The 21588-nt window shown below is 37.5% G+C and overlaps 1 protein-coding gene across 1 annotated transcript in view; it reads right to left on the bottom strand.

Moving 5' to 3' along the window:
* The window catches only part of LOC128983199 (uncharacterized), a 149003-nt gene that overhangs the window by 88564 nt on the left and 38851 nt on the right, over nucleotides 1-21588 (bottom strand). The window contains exons 7-8 of the mRNA XM_054402397.1: nucleotides 11360-11385; nucleotides 8752-8862 (exon numbers count right to left, since the gene is read on the bottom strand). Coding sequence (XP_054258372.1) covers nucleotides 8752-8862; nucleotides 11360-11385 — 137 coding nt within the window. The remainder of the gene's footprint in view (nucleotides 1-8751; nucleotides 8863-11359; nucleotides 11386-21588) is intronic.

Genomic DNA, 21588 nt, shown 5'->3' with positions numbered 1-21588 from the left:
CAAGCAAAGATTCTCAAGCGTTTTTGAACAATGCATTGGTAAAACACCCAACTTTACATGCTCTTTAAAACTAAAGGATAATTCAAGACCTGTGTACTTAAAACCCAGACCAGTACCTCATGCTCTTCGAGAAGCTGTTGAGAATGAACTAGATAAACTTGAAAAAGAAGACGTAATAGAGAAAGTGGATCAAACTGAGTGGGGAACGCCGATTGTTGTGATTCCAAAAGCAAATGGAGCGGTCCGTATTTGCGCGGATTACAAGGTAACTGTGAACCAACAACTACATGACAGTCGTTATCCAATACCAAGAATAGAGGATATCCTTAACAAAATGAGAAATGGAAACTATTTTTGCACTTTAGACATTTACAAGGCTTATTTACATCTTTCAGTGGACTCTGAAAGTTCTAAAATCCAGACAATTACCACACATAAGTATACATATCTAGCAAAAAGACTGTTTTTCGGAATTAAGACTGCCCCAAATGAATTTCATAAATTTATTGACCAAGTCGTACAAAATCTTGAAGGGACAGTGGCTTATTTTGATGATATTGTTGTACAAGGCTGCACTTTTGAAGAATGCAAATCCAGGCTCATAAAGGTCTTAGAAAAATTGGAACAACACAATCTACATGTGAATGTTGAAAAATGCAAGTTTTTTGAGAGAAAGGTGCAGTATCTGGGTCATATCATCAGCAAAGACGGTATCCAGAAATCACCAGAAAAGGTGAGGGCAATCCAGGATGCTCCCCGTCCAACAAATATCACAGGAGTGCGTCAATTCCTTGGACTAGTACAGTACTATTCAAAGTTCATCAAAGATGCATCTACACTGCTAAATCCCTTACATCAGCTTCTAAGGAAAGAAAAACGTTTTCACTGGTCCCAGGAATGTGAAAAAGCTTTTACTTGTGTTAAAGAAGAGATAGCAAGTGACACAGTCCTTACTCCATACAACCCAGACTTACCCGTGATACTTGCTACAGATGCTAGCCCTGTTGGCTTATCAGCTGTGCTGTCTCATAAAATGCCAAATAATGAAGAGAGGCCTATTGTATTTGCCAGCAGATCCCTCACTGCTGCAGAGCGCAACTATAGCCAATTGGACAGAGAAGCAACTGCTGTATATTGGGGGTGTAAAAAAATGTTCGATTATATATACGGAAGGAAGTTTACTCTTGCCATTGACAACAAACCACTGATGACCATATTTCATCCAGACAAGAAACTACCATTGTTGACTTCATCCAGGATGCTTAGATATGCTCATTTTCTTTCAGGGTTTGATTATGAGATTGTACACAAAAAATCAAACGACCACTGTAATGCAGATTACCTCTCAAGACATCCCTTACCCATAAAAGAAGAGAATATAAATGTGGTTGACGAAGATTACACTGTTCGAAGAGAGACAATACACTGCATAACAACCGATACAATCATGGCTAAAGACATAGAAAAAGAAACATCACTTGACAAAGAACTCTCTCGCTTAAAGGAAAAGCTCCTAAACGGAGAAGTCGCTGACCCAGAAATATCACTTCAAGACGGAATTATTTTTAGAGGAAATCGTGTTATCATTCCAAAAAAGCTACAACCTAAAATCCTCCAAGAATTACACTCAACACACGTAGGAATAGTGCGGATGAAGAGTCTGGCAAGAAACTACTGTTACTGGAAAAACATTGATACAGATATTGAGAGTATGGTGGCAAGTTGTAAGGCATGTTGTGAGAATAAGAAAAATCCAGAGAAGGCTCCTACCCATGTTTGGGAAATACCAAAACGCAATTGGCAGCGAGTCCACATGGATTACGCAGGACCTTTTCTAAATCACAACTTCTTGATTGTTGTAGATGCCAGGTCAAAGTGGCCAGAAATATATCCGATAAAAAGTGCGCCAACAACTGCCAGTACTATTCATTACCTCAGAGAAATATTCAGTCACCATGGCCTACCAGAAATATTGGTCAGTGACATTGCCACAATTTTGAAATCTGCAGAGTTTCAAGCATTCTGTAAACGCCAAGGAATAAGACAACGATTCATTGCACCAGGAAACCCCTCTACAAATGGTCAAGCGGAAAGATTTTGCCAAACACTCAAGACAAAACTGAGGTGCATGCAGTTTGAACAGGGCACTTTACATGAAAAACTATGTGCACTATTATTTCGGTACCGAGCTACACCACTGAGTACTGGTGCATCCCCAGCACAATTAATGTTTGGCAGGAACTTGAGAACCAAGCTAGATCTCTTAAGGCCTGGCGAAGATGACAAAAATGAGGCTCAACAACCAATATTTAACAAACATTACAATATTGGGGAAAGAGTACAATCAAGAAATTACGCAGGATCCATTCTGTGGAAATTTGGAACTGTGGTGGAAAGACTGGGACGACTTCACTATCTCGTAGAAATTGATGATGGGTATGTAATAAAACGCCACTTCAATCAACTTCGAGCTTGTCAAGTGCCAAAAGATTCTACTCATTACAAAAGCCCTCTACCTAGCTCATTGACACAAACAAGGCAAGAAAGTTCAAACAACCGATGCGACCCAAAAGCCAAAGTACCACCAAAGCAAACTAATCGAACTTTAATATTCCAAAATACCAATCAAAATTGTTCAAGACAACCTATATTCATGGGAAATACAAGGTACGGTATGTTAAGGAAATCAATAAGCAATTCAGAAAAGTCACAAGATACAGAAAATGTCTCAAGTAACACCCCAAGCTGGGAAGGAACTATAGACACTAAAACATCGGGTCCTACAGCAAGCACTATGCCTAATATTGAGGAAAAAAGCCCTATACATAACAATGAAGCGTCAAGTACAATCCATCGTACAAGCAGCCGACAAGAGGCCGAAGAGCCAAGTACACAACAAGACGCTGAAGTGTCTAATGCAAACTCACAACCAGATGTTCCTGTCCCTAAAATTCGCCGCTCATTGAGAATAAGAAAACCAATTAAAAGGATGAACTTGTAAATGAACATTCTCTTAAATAAGTACGGAGGAATTGTTATATATTCCAAATAATCTATCTTTTATTTAATATTGATCATATGACTGGAATAATTTCATATTGTAAATAATTCAATGTTTACATTTATTATTAAGAAATAAACATGTATCAAGAGTTGTGTTCATATATTTTGTATTATTTTTATATCTAATATGTATGTAACTGGCAACTGTGTGTTTTTGAAAGCCCTTGGCTTTTTGGCTTTCCCAATAACCAGCAATTCTAATTTATGCGTGCCACTAGCATTACAACACGGCATAAAAGTTACTCTATCTTTGGGCAACTCGCGACCAGGGGCACTAGTTTCCTGTCTATGAACGAATGTTTGTTTCGGCAAAAGACGCCAAAACAGACCACCCCCGTCAGCATTGTCAGCACTGATCTGGGCCTAAGTCCATTTCATCCACGATTTCTTTAAATTTTTGAATAAAAGGTTCTGCAGCCGCTACATCACACGAAAGCCTTTCTCCAGTCATAGTTAGAAATCGAATTCCAAAGCGTCGTTTGAATTTATCCTGCCACCCAACACTTGCACGGAAGTCGTCCTTTTTCATGATTTTATTATAAAATAGTTTTGCCTTTTCCATTATAATATCACCTGAAATTGGCATGAGTCGGCTCCTTTCTTGCAAGAACCAATTATAAAGTGCGTCTTCTACTTGCGGAAATTCGTCTACTTTGATTGTCTTTCTTACCTTCGAAGATGATTCACTACTCCTCTTAAAGAATGATTCAATTTGCTCCTTCTTCTTCTTTATGTCATGTATAGTTGCACGGCCGATATTGTATTCCTTAGACAGATGAGCCAACTTTTCACCCTTTTCCAAACGTTTTAAAATCGTATACTTTTTATCTAAAGTCAGCGTTACATGCTTACGTTTTCCCCGACATCGCACTACACTTATAGATTGTATACCATATACATACACTGCACAGTACTGTACTCACAACACTACCTTCACACAACTCACACGCCACACACTGTATGCAACTACCCGTAGCAGACATCAGTCGTCAGTGTACTGCTATTGTTAAATATGGACACTCACGTTTTCAAGTCTAGACATAAAAATGTACTGACACCAGGTATAACGTTACCTATTAAGACTTTTTAGTTACGTCTTAGAAAGTTGAAGTAAATTATTTTACTGTGCAATTTGCAAACTAGTGTATTTTGAAGTAAATTAGTCAAGCGTATGTTAAGCAGTAGGATATGGCTTAAATCAAAGGAATTGAACTTAGAATGGCTGAAAAAATAATGAAGTTTTGTCTTCCAATTTGAAGTTTATTGTTGTGTTGAAGGAATGATTAACGTGAAATAACCACATTGTCTAAATAATAAACGATTCATGATTAAAGGGAAAACCTCTGCTTTGTTTTGATTTCAAAACATATATTAAAGTTTTATTCTACACTTTTTTTGTAAATTTATAAACATTCATATTTGAGATTTATTGTAGTGTTTAATCAATATTTTGTAATTTATATGGAGTGGAATAACCTCCAATGGCTACTCTTAGAAAACAACCTGGGAATAAAGATTAAATAGGTTCGTACCGTACAGGTTCATTAAGTAAGTACTATGACAAGTTCCAACGGGCGGAAAAACAATATTGTTTGGTTTAGATTTTAATTAGGTACTGCATGTTGCTCTAAGCAAAAAAGGTTCAAATAATATAGCTTAGCATGCATGGTAGTAAAGGGAGCATCCATATATAGTAAAACCTAGAGATAGTTTCCGTTTCTTAAAACTAACCAAAGATATGCATGTTGAAGATGCTGGTGAAAAGTAATTTAGTAATTGGTTACGATAACAGGGCAATGGAACCCTAAACAGTCGCAAAATAGTTAGTAATCAGGCGTTGATTAGACCTTTTTTTGTAGAATATGCAAAGTGAATCGCACCTTTAGGAGGAATACCACTACATAAACTTACACTAGGCTAATAGTAGTTTTATTATTGTTGATCAGATACAAATCTATGTTTGGTCAATGGGATGCCTTTACTTAACACTAATTTTGTTAAAACTTTACAAAAGGAGTATAAACTTAGAAATAATAATAACTGGGTCGGGGTGCTAATTTAGCGGATTTGACCAAGAACTAAGCTTATCTCAACACGCCTTTATTTGACTTTTCATACTTGACAAAGACAATTTCCCATATTTCAATCAGGGAAGCCTTTTTATCATCATAAACCAAAAGACCATGGCTACCTTAGTAAACCAATCCACATACATGTTTGCTGCCATTAGCAAAGTTAAACCTCTGGAGGCATTCAAATTATTTATTGAAAAATAACATCAACAAAAGCAAACAAAGAAAAATGACAAACTGTTTTTTACACAAACAGTTTGTACAGTTGTACAGGGATACCTATCCTAGCACATAGATAATTTGATTCTGAGTTTTGTTTAAATATTATAATAATTTGTTTTACATTCGAGCTTTTTAGGGACTTATGTCCCTACAAGCCACTAGTTATTCATTAATGATCTGCCAGAAGTGTTAGAAGGTGGGTGCAACTTTGGTGGTCAGAGGGTCAATATGCTGAAGTATACAGACGATATAGTGACTATAACTCCGACAGCTACAGGTCTGCAGCACATGATAAATAGGCTAGAAAATTACTGTGAAATATGGAACCTCAACCTCAATTTAAATAAATCAAAAGTCATGGTATTTAGGAAAGGAGGGAGGCTTGGAACAAATTGTCAATGGTGGTACAAAGGCAAAACAATAGAGGTAGTAAACAGTTATAAATATCTAGGGGTCGATTTTACTCCGTCTTTGTCGTGGAACTTATATTTGCATCAAAAGAATATTATGACAAAACTAGCAATTAATTCAATAAGGGCTAGATTCATAAGGGGCAGTAAGATTCCGCTAAGCTCAGAAATAGTTTGTTATAACGCAGTTTTAAAATCGATTTTATGTTATGGGGCACAAGTGTGGGGCTTTTTGGAATCAAAAACAATAGAGAATGCACAAAACTTTTTTCTTAAAAAATTATTTCGTCTACCTAGAAACACTCCCAATTATGTGTTATATTTAGAAACAGGTTTCGAGAAATTGCATATTTATACATTAGCGCTACATATCAAGACAATATTAAAAGTTTTATTACTCCCAGAAAATAGACTCCCACATATTCTTGCTAAACAAATTATTTCAAAAAATATTTTCTGGTGCAAGCAATTAAAATCGATTGGGTGCAAAAGAGGAATGACGATAGATTTTAATATTGATGATTTAGACTCACTCAAGACACAGCTGTTTGGTCTGGTAGAGGTAGAGCGGCGCGCATGGAAGGGGGAGTGCGAGGGGAGAGCGATAACGTCTTTGTACCACCAACAATATATCTCTCTTGACCTTGAGCTCGGCGACAGACCCTTGCTCACTGATAACTTGGACATTTCCCTTATATCCTGGATTATTAAGGCCAGAGCAGGACTACTGTCAATAAATTATCAACCTTGGATAGAGAATAAAAATTACATTTACTCTCTATGCAATAATAGGTAAATTGAATCGGTGTTAATTACGTAGCAGTATGCCCAATTCTAAAGAATATCAGATATTTTTGGCTAAAAGCACATTCTTTGAGTGAAGACGGATTCTTAGATTATTTAAATGGAAGGGATTGGCGGGCTTTGGGTGGTTTTTTAAGAGATGCTTGGAGTGTAAGATGGGATCCAATACAGGAGTTTAACTTTTAGACAACTGAAAAAAGCAAGTAATCTCAAAAAGTATTTTTTCCTTGTTTGTGACTTTTGTTATCAATTCTGTTTATAGATAGATCTTTTAATGTAAAAAATGTATTTTATGTTAAGTTTATTATTCTATTTTCAGTCTTTTGTCAAGGAGTTACTTTCTGTTATTTATTTAAAACATAAATTAATGTGTCAACCAAACAGACGGTTTAGTAACCATTGTTTTAGTGTGCACATAAGTATGTATCATTGTGTAATGTTCCAAATTGTACAATAAAGCACATTTCATTTCATTTCATTTCAAAAAGTTGAAATTCGCTTAGTTTGCAGGTTTGCTGCGGCGGGGATATTATTTAAATTTAACTGTTAAACATGTTTTCCATCATGGAGAAGAATATTTGATTAGCCTATGTCATACAGATAGGTAGGGATGGATGGGTCTCAAACTTTTGGACTATTTTCAGGGAAAATATATTTCTATTTTATTTTTATTTAAAATATCAAAAGGACTAACATACTGCTCTTGTTAGGTCCTATTAAATTGCATAACCGAATATATAAAAAACTGATAACTCGGTCGTTTGTCATCCGATTTTAACAAACAAGGTGTCATTTGATTTGGATTTAAATTCTCTATCTTTTTTATCATTAAAAAATGTTCTTAATATTTTTCATGAAATTTGGCATTACAGATTTTTAAATGGCCGCCATATTGAAATGGCTTGAGATATTGGAACAAATTTGTTTAAGCTCTTTTTACTTTATAAACTATAAGCTACATTTATACAAATTTTAAAATTTCAAACTTGAAAAATGCCCAATATATAAAATAGTTTTAAAAAATCACAAACAGACCGACAGACAGAAATATAGGCATTTTAGACCCTTACTTATATGGCATTTTATGTTTGTAGCCAAAGGAACAAGTCCACAAATTATGTCCAGACAATTTGGAAAGACCCTGAATAGTTTCTTTAGTTACTGTGATATAACAATATTTTGAAAGTTGAGAATAAAAACTTAGAATGACGCAACTACGTGTTTAGCGCAGTGTGATGTAAAATTCACTCTTATATTTTTTACATACAAATAATAATAAATATGACTTTTATAATGTAAAGAACCATTTTCTAAAATTTATATCTTGGATGTCTAATAAAAAATCTTTTGTATTTTTCACAAGCCTCAACTTTGGAAAAATTATACAAGCCCATTTTCTTTTTTGTTCTTAAAAGTAAACAGTTCTACACAATTTGTTGGTATCTTTCAATGGTTTAAATTTGTTCCTTATAATGTCCTGAAAAAGAAAATATATCATAGTACTCATACAGCTTACCTATGTACCTACAGGTAACCTATGTATATACAGTAAAAAATGGCCTGCAAGAATCAGACCACCCGTGCACAACAGTTTGGCCCAAAAAGTGTTAAAAAACTACCGTTTTTATTGAAAACCCGCCATTTAAATGTTATTTAGTTGTTTACAATTTTAAAATGTCACTTTAGGCACTTTTCTTTCAATGTTGGGATCATTAAAAGTACTTTGCTAGTTCTTACCGTTTTTGAGTTATAGCCATTAAAAAAAATTCAAAAAGGGGGGATTTAAGAGAAGTTTTTGGAGGGGTAGTAACTATTTGGATTTTCTGGATGGTTTGGGACCGAGACGGACCTCCACAAATATTTTCAGATCATTAGCTATTCTAGGAGTGGGTAAACATTTGTATACCTGATCAGTGAGTCAGTGAGTTACACAAGTGGCTGTATACGGGTTCTCGTTTCTAACCTTAAATAAAGAAAACGGGTTTCTTGTTCTAAACGTTAAATGGTCTGATTCACCCTGTATAGATTAATACTGAATAATTTAAGTGGGCTGGAGTTTAAACAAATTGACTTACTCACTAGCTTGAAGACCATGTTTGAATATCTTACCAATGATATTTTTTTATCAACCCAATAAGATGATGCTACATATTGTTTTATAAATAGAGAGACCTACAAACCTTTATAATTCCAAAATTTGACAGGAGGTTTTAAAGTCCGCCCGTGACGAGAGAAGGCAGTGACTGTTCCATTCAGCATGGAAGCATCCTTCTGTCCCTGATTTAAGGTACCTGGGTAAAACAATTAGTTTTTAACTAGATGTTTTTCAACATTTGATTTTTGCCTGAAGATAAAAATAACAAAAAATACTGATAGTGGTATAATTCATTTTTCTATTGCCAACTATCTGCCAAACTACTATTACATAAAAATCTAAAGGCCTGTTCACACCGGCGTAGCCAGACGTCTGCAGACTTATTCGGTGAACTAGGATTGCTTTCATAGCAGTGAAAGCCAGTTGACCGGAGCAATCATGTTTCATGGTTTTTAGGCCTTAATGAAAAAAAATGTTTATAGAAAAAATACAAAATACAAATTTTTCCACACTCCGCACTAACTCCAACAACCCTTACTAATTTTCTTCACCACTTCCTACGTCATAGACCTTTTTCCCTCCCTTCCCATAGCATTTTAGGATTGCCGATACAATAATTTAACTGCCGCAAATGGTTCCCATACTCCACACTGCTCCCTTTACTACTGCCTTCACCACTTCCTACGTCGTGGACCTGTTTCCCTCCCTTCCCATAGCATTTTAGTATTGCAGATACATTAATGTAACTGCCACAAAGGGTTCCCTCACACCGGACTGTTCGCTTTTACCACTTCCTTGACCACTTTCTACGTCTTGGACCTGTTTCCCTGCCTTTCCATCGTTAGTGCATTTTAGTATTGCAGATAAATTAATGTAACTGCCACTAACGGTTCCCGCACTCCGCACTGCCAGCCGTTACTACTTCCTTCACAACTTCCTACGTTGTGCACTTGTTTCCCTCCCTTCCCATAGCATTTTAGTATTGTAGATACATTAATGTAACTGCCACAAACGGTTCCCACAGTCCGCAATTCTCGCCTTTACTACTTCCTTCACCACTTCCTAAGTCGTGGACCAGTTTAAGTTTGCCATTTATGAGATGGATCCATGAATGTGATTCACCGACAAATTGTTTAAGACAAATTATTATTTTATTTGTTTATAAAAAAATTATTAATTTTGCCAAACCTTATTTAGCTACGTAAATCAAATCTGTATAATACTGTACCTAAGAAAGTATCTTTCATCTATGACTGTACCTATTCGATCAATGGTCATTTCCAAATTGCGACTTAAAATTTTAACTAAGACTTTAATTAAGACTTTCTCTGTATTATTTGATTGTTGTCATTATCCAAATTCTTTTTCCTTTTTAATGTGTTAAGGCTGTGGCTTGATTTTAACATATGCTATGATTCTTAGATTTGTTTACATTTACGTCGTTATTTTATAACCATCATGACAACCCATAAGACCAATGTTAAAAATTAAAAACTTTTAGTTACTTTTAAATTATATAGGCATTATCAAAAATTTAAATTGGTTACATCTAAACCATCCAAACATTTGACAAAACAACCTTGGTAAGTTTGGCTATAATATGTTTAGCCCTTATTGAGATTAAGTGTTATAAAGATTGCATTGAAGTTGATCCCAAAGAGGTTCGCTTCACTCCGCTCAATTAATATGTCGCCCGTGTACTGTTCACACTGCAGCTACGTCTGACGGCTACGTAGCCGGTGTGCCGCCGCCGCTTTTTTCCCTCCCCGCCCTGAAAGCGCCACACTCCATATATTCATCATCCCAAAGATCTAAATGAATCCCTTCAATTAATCGAAGAAGAAGTTTCTCAAATGAATATTTTTCATTGTTATCAATTTATACACTTATACCATAAAACAAAAAGCCTTTTCATTTATACTTTTTAATCGTTATCGTAACTTTTTGGATCCTGCCTTTTTAGTTCTTACAATATATGGCTTTGAATTCACAACAACTGCTCACATCTGGCTACCCAAGGTCTAACCCACATAATTTGCCTTTTGTTTATTCGATTTTGTGGTAGACGTAGATTAGAGACTATCCGTTAGACTACTATCCGATAGACTATCCGATTAGAGACTACGTAGATTAGAGATCGATTTTGTGGTTGGTAGATTTTGTGGTACAAACGTAACAAAAACGATCAGATATCATAGAGCTTAAACCAGTCCCAAAAGCAAACAATTGTTATTTATACATTTTGACACAACAATGTGGTCAAATTAATATGACAGTGTAAATGGCAAAACATGTTTGTAATATTTACACAATAATTGTTCATCATACCTATATCATCATATATCTAATAATAAATATATAACTGTGTAATACCGGCTTTATGAATAATATTGAAAAGTTTAGATCATATTACAGCTTTTAAGGCGACAGTGACAGTGCGTGAACACTCTTTAAATAACATTAAGAGCTACGTCAGCTACGTATTCCGAAAAAATTGTAATACGTCTGGCTACGCCGGTGTGAACAGTCCCTAATGGTGTCTCACACTATGTGTGTACCAATACAAACATATTTTTAGGCTACTAATTTTAATTTTTTTTGCCAATTGCACAATAGAAGAAGAAATCTGATTCAATAAACAATTTTTTATACTTTTATTATTTATACTTTATTATTCTTATACTTTTACTTACAATCTTTAGAGGCAGGAGCTGCTACTCTGAAACCAAAATCCATTTTATGGACATTTTCAAAGGCAACTACAATAGTTTAGGACTCATTATAATTTTATTAATAAAATAAAATTACATGTTGAATGTTGATACAAATTTAAAGGATAGTCTCTAATAACCTCAAAATGAATGCCAATTATTGTAATACTGTACTGTATTATAGTAAATCAAACTAACTAATAAACAAACTATACGTTTGCCAGAATTTCCCTAAAATTTAAATTGGATCATTATGTTGATTCAATATGTAATGTAGTTTTGGACCACCCTTTATGAAAATAATTTTATGTCAATGTGCTGGAAGTTTGCCATCAGTTTAATTGGTGAGACCACTGATATAATATGTGGTTGGTTAAATGTACTACCTACAAAATCTATATTTAGGTCATCTCTACCAAGCTAAGTCCAGGGTGTCCACAGCTTAACCAGAAAAAAGCATGAGTAATTCAGGTAGTTGACGTCATACTTTTCATAACAAACTTTCCAACAGGTTTTCGCGCAATGCTGTTTTGAAACAGTTTGCTATTTTTTAGTTATCAAGAAAAGCTTACTCAGTTAAAGGAACAAAATTTGTGATTACTGTTTAGTATTGACAGACACAAGTATGCAATCTTTAAAATATGAAAAACTAATTCCTAATCCCACAATTTATGAATAACTCATAAAAAATAGTAATGTAGGCTATCGATGCCAAAACTAATTGATTCTCCATACATACCGATACCATTTATACAATTTTACCAAATTTTCTATTATGGATTACTACACCAACCCCTGTCTTTAAGTAGTATGTTATATGCTGAGTTGGTTTAACTTATACTGTTGGTTTTAAATTGCCAGCTGTTAGCAAATCTATATATTTAATACGCTAGGCATATTTTTGTCATAATTGTTTTGGAGTGATGGATCACCATGTCCGTCCAAGGTGTCGTTAGAAAGGTTTTAACATGTAGTTTTGCCATCAAACAAAAAAACTTTGGAATTCCATCAGGACTCTGCCCCAGTGGCCTTTAAAGTTCCTATGTTATTCTTATGGAGAAAATGTTTGTTTACATTTTAAATTTTAAAAGATGAATACTTTGAAATTGACACTAATATTGTAACAGCTGGTTATACTAAAATTGGAGACATGTGCTATAAGGATTTATTAGATTAGTTAAAAAGATTGATGTTTCACTGTTTTTAAACCAGTTTTTATTTGCACAAAATCAAAACATAACCAAAAAACGTTCAACATAATGGGGACTATGAGACGTCGACCAGGACAGCCAATAGTAGGAGACCGACGAAATTTAACTGGTAGACGTGAACTAAATACAAAAAATACTATTGTCATTGATAGCCGAATACAGCAAACACCCTTCTGTGTTGGGTTTTAGTGTGCTCTCCAACAGCCGCCTGAAGATTTCGCATTCTATTTAGAACTGTTGGACAATCGCTGCATAAGCTGTTGATTTTTGAAGACAAGGAGGCGGGTAGGACTACATCGGAAACAGAAGATAGTAGACATTAGATGAGCAAATGCGTTGGTAGCAGAGTAATTTATGTTAACGTTTTAAAGGTAAACATTCAGATATCTAATATCAGAAAGAGACTGGAACAAGATTGGGAGATTGGTCATTATGAAACGCAGTTTGTCACATGACAAGTACAATTTCAAGGCGAACTTGTGGAGATTTCACCTGGTGGAAGAGGAAGTATGTAGATGTGGAGAAATAAAAACCACGAGTCACGTATTTATAAATTGTTCACTTCAGAAGATAAATAGGAGAAAACAGGAATAAGTCTTGGATAAGAGAGGTCTAGAGATGAGAAAATAAAACATGATGAGTGACAAGGAAATATATAGTAAGTTAGGCTAATATTACGTATATGTTTGAACATTACACCTTCAATTTTTTTTGTACAAAATTTTCTATAGGCCTAGTCTGCAAAAAAAAAACATTTTTAAGTTGTGAATAGAAAGATGCTAAAAAATACTACCGCAGCTTAAACCCTGGGCCTAGGCCTACTCAATGCGCAACTACTCGACTCGACTCGATACTCGAGTTTTTACTCAAATACTCGACTCAAATTGAAAAATCACTACTCGCCCACCCCTATCTGGTTCATGAGATTATTGTCAAAAATGTTTTCAATCAATAGAAAAATCTTCGATTGTCTAATACAATACAAAATAATACAAGTGCAGAAGGGCACAGTGCCCATTTGAGCTGTGTCCATATTTTGTTAAATGAATAGTAGTTTACAGCAACTGGATAAAACATTTTACAATATTTATGTAGAATGTGTTATTGAATTATGTGTAGGATTTAGAAAGTCATTAAGCTGGAATACTGCACACTTTTCAGAGAGTTTACTTTGATGTATTCATTCAGCTTAGTGAAAACGTAATATAGATATGTATACAAATAAGAACTTGAACTCTTAGAGAGCCTTCGAATGTTATTAGACTAACGAAAAGGGTTGTGCATGTTTAGCACTACTCAGCAACAAAAACCATTAATTTATCTCTAAAATATATATTCTTAAAGTGCATTGAGCAGCAGTCTAAAAAAAAATCTATTTAACTTACCCATATAGTTACAAAATGCTCAAACTCGCATTGTGACATTTATAATTCGGCTTATATTTCTCCAACGGTTTTTTGATCTGATTGGATATTAATTTTTGAGGATAGCCTCTTTCAATGAAAGCAGAATTTAATTTAGTGATATATTTTTCAAAATCTGATTTTTCACTGCAGAGTGTTTTAGCACGAATTGATAAGCTTTTTGGATTTGATTTTTTCATATACATAGGGTGACAACTTTGATAATGTAAGTACTGCATTTTGTTAGTTTCTTTTAAATGAATTTAAGTTGTTTTAAGTTTTTGATTGTCAATGAAGACATCAACATCTAAGAAAGAAACAATTTTGTCTGAATAATAATATCCTCAAAAATTAATATCCAATCAGATCAAAAAACCCAAAAAACACAACCAAGATAATAGTTTTTCAAGTGATCCTAAATTTATTACTCAATACTATCCTTGGCTACAAAAGATTAAAAGAACAGTGTAATAAAAGTAGCATTCAATATTTTGAAATCTTCCCCCAGTACTGAAAATTTATTTTCCAGACCACCACATGTTATTTAAGGCCACAAAATTTAAAAAATATGTTGGTGAGACCCAAAATTCAAAATTCTCGGCCTTCAAACAATTTTAAACATGGCTGTGAATCCATTTCAATTTTAAACATGGCTGTGAACCATGTCACAAGCCCCGGTGTGGTATTTGCAAAATTATGAGTAATACAACTGAACTTGATAGTAAAGTTACAAACAAGGTTTATCCGATTGTTGGTAGATCAACTTGTGAATCTCACAATGTGATTTATAAACTATCGTGTAAACATTGTCCAAAAGAATACATTGGCCAGACTTCAAACTCTTTAAGAGTTCGAATGACAGGCCATTGTTTTGATGTGGTACATGAAGACAAAAGAAAACCAATCTATAATCATGCCGCTCACCACAACCAAAATGTTGAAGGCTGCTATAACCTTAAAGCCCTTCACAGAGTAAACCCACATCAAAACCCTAAATACAACCAACTGGTCTTAAGAAATTCTGAATTGGCTCACCAGTTGGTACTGAAATCAAAGTTCCCCTCTGGTTTAAATGTAAGATAGCAAAAAAGTGATTCAACTCAGCTAAATTCTAATTTTCTTTTAGGCTGATTTTATTATTTTCTTTGATCTGTACTCAACCATATGTTTTAAAAATTCAACTATTTGTAAACAGTTCATATTTATTTGTTTTGTTCATTTTAGCGAATTTCCCATATAGGGAATAAGCTATTACCGTAGTACTCAAGGTAAGACCTGGACCCGGGACCGATTTTTTTTTTTCGTTTTGAGGTCCCTAGAGGTCAAAAACACCATCCGTTCAAATTCATATATATATATATATATATATATATATATACGTGGGTTATCCAGAAAGTAAAGAACGTTTCGTTATGACGCCGCTAGGCGTGCGCTGATCTCGTACATTTTGGTATGTGCGTACTCGGCAACTCAGTCGGCATCCAGCCGTGACAATTTGAGCATTCTAGCGCTGTCCGTTTTTCACAATTTCAACTTAAGATGAGCGCTGCAATAAAAAATCCCGCCAGTTAAGAGGTGCGGTCAGTGATACGGTTTGTGTTGGCATTAAACTTAAAATCGATAGACATTTATCGCCAAGGGTATGAAGTTCAAGGAAAAAAACGTAATGATTGAAAGTTCTGAGAAAATGGTGCATTCAGATTAAAAATGGCCGATCTGACGCTCATGAGTCATGACGAAGCGAAGGGCGGACGCCGAGCATTGTGACTGATGGAACTGGTCACTAAAGTTGATGAAAAGGTTTGCAAAAACCGCCGATTCCCGATAACGGGTCTTTCGCTTTGTTGCGTGACAATTTTAAACAACAAAGTCCGTGAAAATTGAGGAAAAGTTTCGGTTTTAAGTGTTTTCCAACAAAAACCGTATCACTGACCGCACCCCTTAACTGGCGGGATTCTTTATTGCAGCGCTCATCTTAAGTTGAAATTGTGAAAAAACGGGCAGCGCTAGAATGCTCCAATTGTTACGGCTGGATGCCGACTGAGTTGCCGAGTACGCACATACCAAAATGTACGAGATCGGCGCGCGCCTAGCGGCGTCATAACGAAACTTTCTTTACTTTCTGGATCGCCTAAGTATATATATGTGTCCGTTAGTGCGATAACTCGAGCAAAAATGATCCGATTTTGATGAAATTTGGTACAAACGTGTAAACCTACGTTTATTCGAACGAGTTCGCGAACCAGCATGATCGGACCATGGGAACGGGGGTTTATGGGGGCTTTTATGGGGTAAAAATGGGTTTTCCCCATTTTTGACTCAAAAAACAAAAATTTTGCAATTTCTTTCCAAACAATTTTGTAGAGCTTAAAAAAACAAATAATTTAGTATATTGAAGCGTTATAATGCGCCTAATGGTTACGGAGAAAATTCCAAAAAGTTGTTAATTTAAAATTCTCATGTTATTCTTATGGAGAATAAGTAAACTGTTGTAGTTTGCTTGTTTATTAACATGTTTTGCCCAAATTTGAAAAATGTTTTTATTTCTTACCAACTATTAACATTTTACATAAAAAAACACTTTTACCCTCCCTGTTGCAGCAAACCTAAGTATGTTTTAAACTGATTCTATTTAAATAGGGAATAAATGTGATACTTTTTAAGGAGACATTTTAGTGTAAATCCATTCAGGGAAATGGAAATTCGCTTAGTCTGCAGGTTTGCTGCGGCTGGGGTATTTACATTTTTCATTAATTTCTCTTTGCTTGAAAACGTTTGTATTAAACAAAAATTTGCAATGTTTCATGTTTCATTTATCATAAATTGTATCAAGATCTCCTCAAGAATATATATATATATAAACATTTAAACGAATGGTGTTTGGGGGCGAGAGGTAAGCGTAAGCTCCTCAGGGAGGGGGAGCTGTCTATGACAGCTCCTCCTCCAAGACCGCTGTGAGTAGACTTTGTTCAGCAAAGTCGTACTGTGCTATGCACAGCCTGCATGGGGTGCCTCTGCACTCGCTGAAGGCAGCGGATCTAGCGCTGGCTGTGTCGTGACTAGACAGCCCTAGGGTAGGGAGCGGCTGCTCTAGTACTGGCCTTGGGCGGAGGTGACAATCACCAATCCGGCCAAGGCCCAGATAGCTAATGTTACCGCCAACTGTTACAGGTATGTGTGCAGCTGTGATAGGACTGAGCTGGAGACGATGAGGGGTCCAACCCCGAAAGGGTCCAGTCTTGGATATTAGCAGGCGTAGTGAGTGGGTCACGGTTCGGCTGCTAAACTGCTAACTTTTTTTGCTTTTCTTGTTTTAGTAATGGCTGAAAGTAAACGAACGGAATCATTACCCCAGGTGGGTACCTGCTCAAGCGGGGAATCCCACTCCTCCTTTTTGGAGGACAAGCCCATGGATTCTGGGGAGGGCAACAATCAGCTTACTTTTAACAATGATAATGTTACTGTGCAGAACACCGCAATGGAGACGGAACCTGGGGAGATCTTGGACACGCCAGAGATCTTCTCGAGAAGTTCCTTAACAGCAAGAACTCCACCCAATTCATCAACTGATGTGCTTGAGCTTTGCCACAGGTTAGATGCGGACCTGAACAAGCCACTAAACACCAGCAGCGCTGGCGACTCTCCATCTCTGGCGGATGTTTCGTCCGACTCTGAGATCACTTTTACAGTTATGACCAAAACTGAGTATAATATGTCTGTTAGAGAAAGGAAAAAGGCTGAGGGCACGTGGATCCCTAACAGACAGTGGAGAAAGAGGAAGCGAGAGTCCTTGAGTTCTCCTGGGGAAGGTTCAGGCGTATCACCGATGCGTAGAACCGGATCCGATAGTAACCCTGGGTCGTCTCAAAATCCTCCTCCTAAGAGAAATAAAAACTCTAATCAATCAGCAGATGGACTCGTTGCAGGAAAGGCCAGCTACAGAGATCAGCTTGTGGGTCACAAGTTGGCAGTAGCTCCAGCGGCCTATCCCGATGCGAGATTCTCTGTTGAGGAATGTGATTTGTTGCAGGACAAACTGATGGAGTTGGTGTTTGGTGATGACGGCGCCAACATTCCTCATCAGTTTGAAAAAATTTACCATGAGAAGGGTGCTCTTGTCGTAACTTGTGGTAATTCTGAAACAACTGACTGGCTAAAGAGGGTGGCACCGAAGCTGGCGCTGGGAAGTGAGGGGAGTATGGAGGTCATTGTAGCAGACTATAAGGATCTGTTGCGCACGACTAAAGTGCTCCTACGCACTGACAGGCGCTTGGCCAAGGTCGAAGCCTCTAAAGTGTTTGTTCAGATTGAGCGGCAAAATCCTGGTGTCACGACAAAGGACTGGCGCGTCATTGGTGGGAAGAGGAAGGATGATCATCAGATTCTTGTTCTTGCTATTGATGAAATGAATGCGCAGGTTCTGAAAGATCGTGGCTGGATTATCTATCTGGGTCTGGGGAAAAAACAGCTCAGAGTTATCTCTGGTGCTCCCTCTGATGACTCAGGTCCTTCAAGCGAACCTACAACACAGTAAGGCTGCCACGGCTGTGTTCTGTCTGAGCACGGTTAAGCAGTCCTTAGATTATGCCTTGATTCAGGAACCCTGGATCAATAATTTTAGAATTGCGGGGATGGGAACTATAAAGGGTAGCATCTTCTCTGCATCTGTACCACACCCTAGAACTTGCATTTGGGTTAAAGAGGGGCTAAAATGTAATCCAGTTCTAGAGCTTTGTTCGAGGGACGTAACAGTAATTAAGACTGTATGTACTAAATCCAACATAAAACTGCTGCTGGCCTCTGTTTACATGCCACAGGGCGACGATGGACTGTTCCCATCGGCCGAGGTCAGAAGATTGGTCGACCTCGCAAACGAGTCTGGATCCGAACTCGTGATAGGCTGCGACTCCAATGCCCATAATACGGCCTGGGGATGCAGGGACACTAACAACCGAGGTAGGTCACTTCTAGAATACATAGCTTCTTGCGGCCTACTTGTTGCAAATGTAGGCTCAGAACCAACTTTTTTAAGCAGGATAGGCCAATCAGTAATTGATCTTACCCTGTGTTCGGCGGGTATGGCTGACAGGATTATTGACTGGTCAGGGTCCCTTGAGCCATCCCTGTCTGATCATAGGCACATTGTCTTCGGGTTGGGGAATTTCTGCGGCGAGGTTCGCTTATTCAGGAGCCCAGTTAAAACCGACTGGGCATCCTTCAGAGCTGATCTTCGGGGCAGAATTGCCTCAAACCTGAACACATCTCCTATAAACACAGTTGATGCGCTTGACGAGGCGGCAGATCGTCTAACTAGGTGCATAGTTACATCCTTTGAGGATAATTGTCCTTTGAGCAAGGGAAAGAGCAACAGGGCTAGTTGGTGGGGTCCTGAACTTGCCTCTCTTAGGAAGAGAGTAAGGGCCCAATTTAGGCGAGCAAAGATAACCAATAATTAGGATATATACCATACAACTCTCACAGAATATAACCATGCAGTACGTAAGGCCAAAAGGCTTTCATGGAAAAATTTTTGTGGAAATTTAGAGAGTATCAAGGATACTTCTAGAATACATAAGGTACTTGTTAGAGACAGGCATGTTACTTTGGGTGCCGTTGAGGGACCGGATGGTGTAATGGCTTTTGAACCTACCGAAATACTAAAGGTTATGGTAAAAACTCATTTCCCTGGTTGTATTGTTTCTGAAGTGCAGCAGGAGGAGGTGAGTCTAGAGCGGCCTAACCTGGGCCGTCGTGCCACTCATTCTATGTGGAGCACTGCTTGCCGCATAGTCACCTTCAGCAAGGTAAGATGGGCTGTTGGCTTATTACGACCCTTCAAATCGCCGGGTCCTGATGAGGTAAGACCTGTTTGTTTGCAGGAGGGTCTTGATACAATTATACACCCACTCTGTAAACTTTTCAGAGCCAGCTTAGCCTTAGGACACATTCCCTTAGGGTGGTGTAATTCGCGTATCGCATTTATTCCTAAACCAGGAAGGGATAGTTACACTGACCCTAAGTCATTTAGACCCATTTCTCTATCTTCTTTCTTTCTTAAGATCCTAGAAAAGTTGGTCTCAAGATATATGATGGATACAGCTCTTAGGACACATCCTTTACATATTAATCAGCATGCGTATGTCTCAGGAAGATCATGCGAGACTGCGTTGCAACAACTTGTAAGCAAGATTGAGAAAGCTCTAGAGAGCAGTGAAGTGGCCCTGGGTGCCTTTCTCGATATTCAAGGTGCTTTTGACAATACTGGTACTCCAGCGATTCTTAATGCGGTGAGAGCAAGAGGTTTTCACGGTATAATATGTAGATGGATTGAATCCTTGCTTCTCAGTAGGAAGGTTAGGCTCTCACTCCACAATGATACGATCGAGGCAAGAACTACTCGAGGATGTCCTCAGGGGGGGGTTCTTTCTCCTCTACTTTGGAATTTGGTAGCAGACGACCTTATAAGGACCCTCAACGAAAGTGGGGTTTTCGCCTTAGGTTATGCTGATGATGTCGCAATCCTTGTGGTTGGAAAGTTCCACGGAACCATAACTGACCTTATGAATAGAGCTTTAAGGGTAGTGGACCGTTGGTGCCAGGAAGTTGGGCTCTCTATAAATCCCAGGAAAGTTGTAATGGTACCCTTCACAAGAAGGAGGAAACTGGATGGGATCGGCCTTCTAAGACTGCAGGGTACTGTAATAGAGCTGCAGAATCAGGTGAAGTATCTTGGTGTAATTTTGGACAGATCACTTCACTGGGGACCACATCTTCAAAAAGTCATTGAGCGTGGCAAATGGTCCCTTATGGCATGCAGGCGGATGGTAAGTGGCACATGGGGGTTACAGCCTAAACTTATGCACTGGCTGTATGTATCTGTTGTTCGACCCGCCCTTACATATGGTTCGCATGTGTGGTGGCCAAGATGGAATCAACTATAGCTGTTAAAGCTTTAGCAGGAGTTCAGAGGCTTGCTCTTATTATGATAACTGGGGCAGTAAGTAGCTGTCCTGGAGCGGCACTTGACTGTCTGCTTGACATGTTACCTATTGACATTTATATTAAGGTGGTAGCAAGTAAAACAGCCCAACGCCTTAGATGGGAAAACTTATGGATAGCCTCAGGAAACAATAAAGGGCACTCCAAAATTGTTCAGGTGGTACATAATGATGAATTGGACTTACCTTCAGATCACATGTCCAAAAAATACTCCTTTGGAAAGCCTTTCAAAGCACTAATACCAGATAGGAAGGATTGGTCTGGCGGAAAAGGACCCATACCCACAGGTGACTTAGAATGCTATACTGATGGTTCTAAGATCAAAAATGGGGGCACTGGAGCAGGTGTGCATTGGATGAATGGAGGCACTGGTATTTGTCTTCCAATGGGGGTGTACCCAACTGTCTTTCAAGCGGAGGTCACTGCCATTCTAGTTTGTGCTCAAGAACATCTTAAGATATCAGAGACAAAACAATCAATATCTATACTGATAGTCAAGCGACCTTAAAAGCATTAAACTCTTACGAATTCAACTCCAGGCTCGTGTGGGATTGTCTTGCTTCTGTGTCTGAGTTGGGTAGGAGAAATGACCTTACGC

This window comes from Macrosteles quadrilineatus, unplaced genomic scaffold, assembly GCF_028750875.1.
Source record: "Macrosteles quadrilineatus isolate MER2022 unplaced genomic scaffold, UCM_ALF_1.0 Scaffold_1__1_contigs__length_201487025, whole genome shotgun sequence".
NCBI lineage: Eukaryota > Metazoa > Arthropoda > Insecta > Hemiptera > Cicadellidae > Macrosteles > Macrosteles quadrilineatus.
The sequence above is the reverse complement of the archived record's forward strand: the minus strand, read 5'-3'. Positions and strand labels throughout refer to the sequence as shown.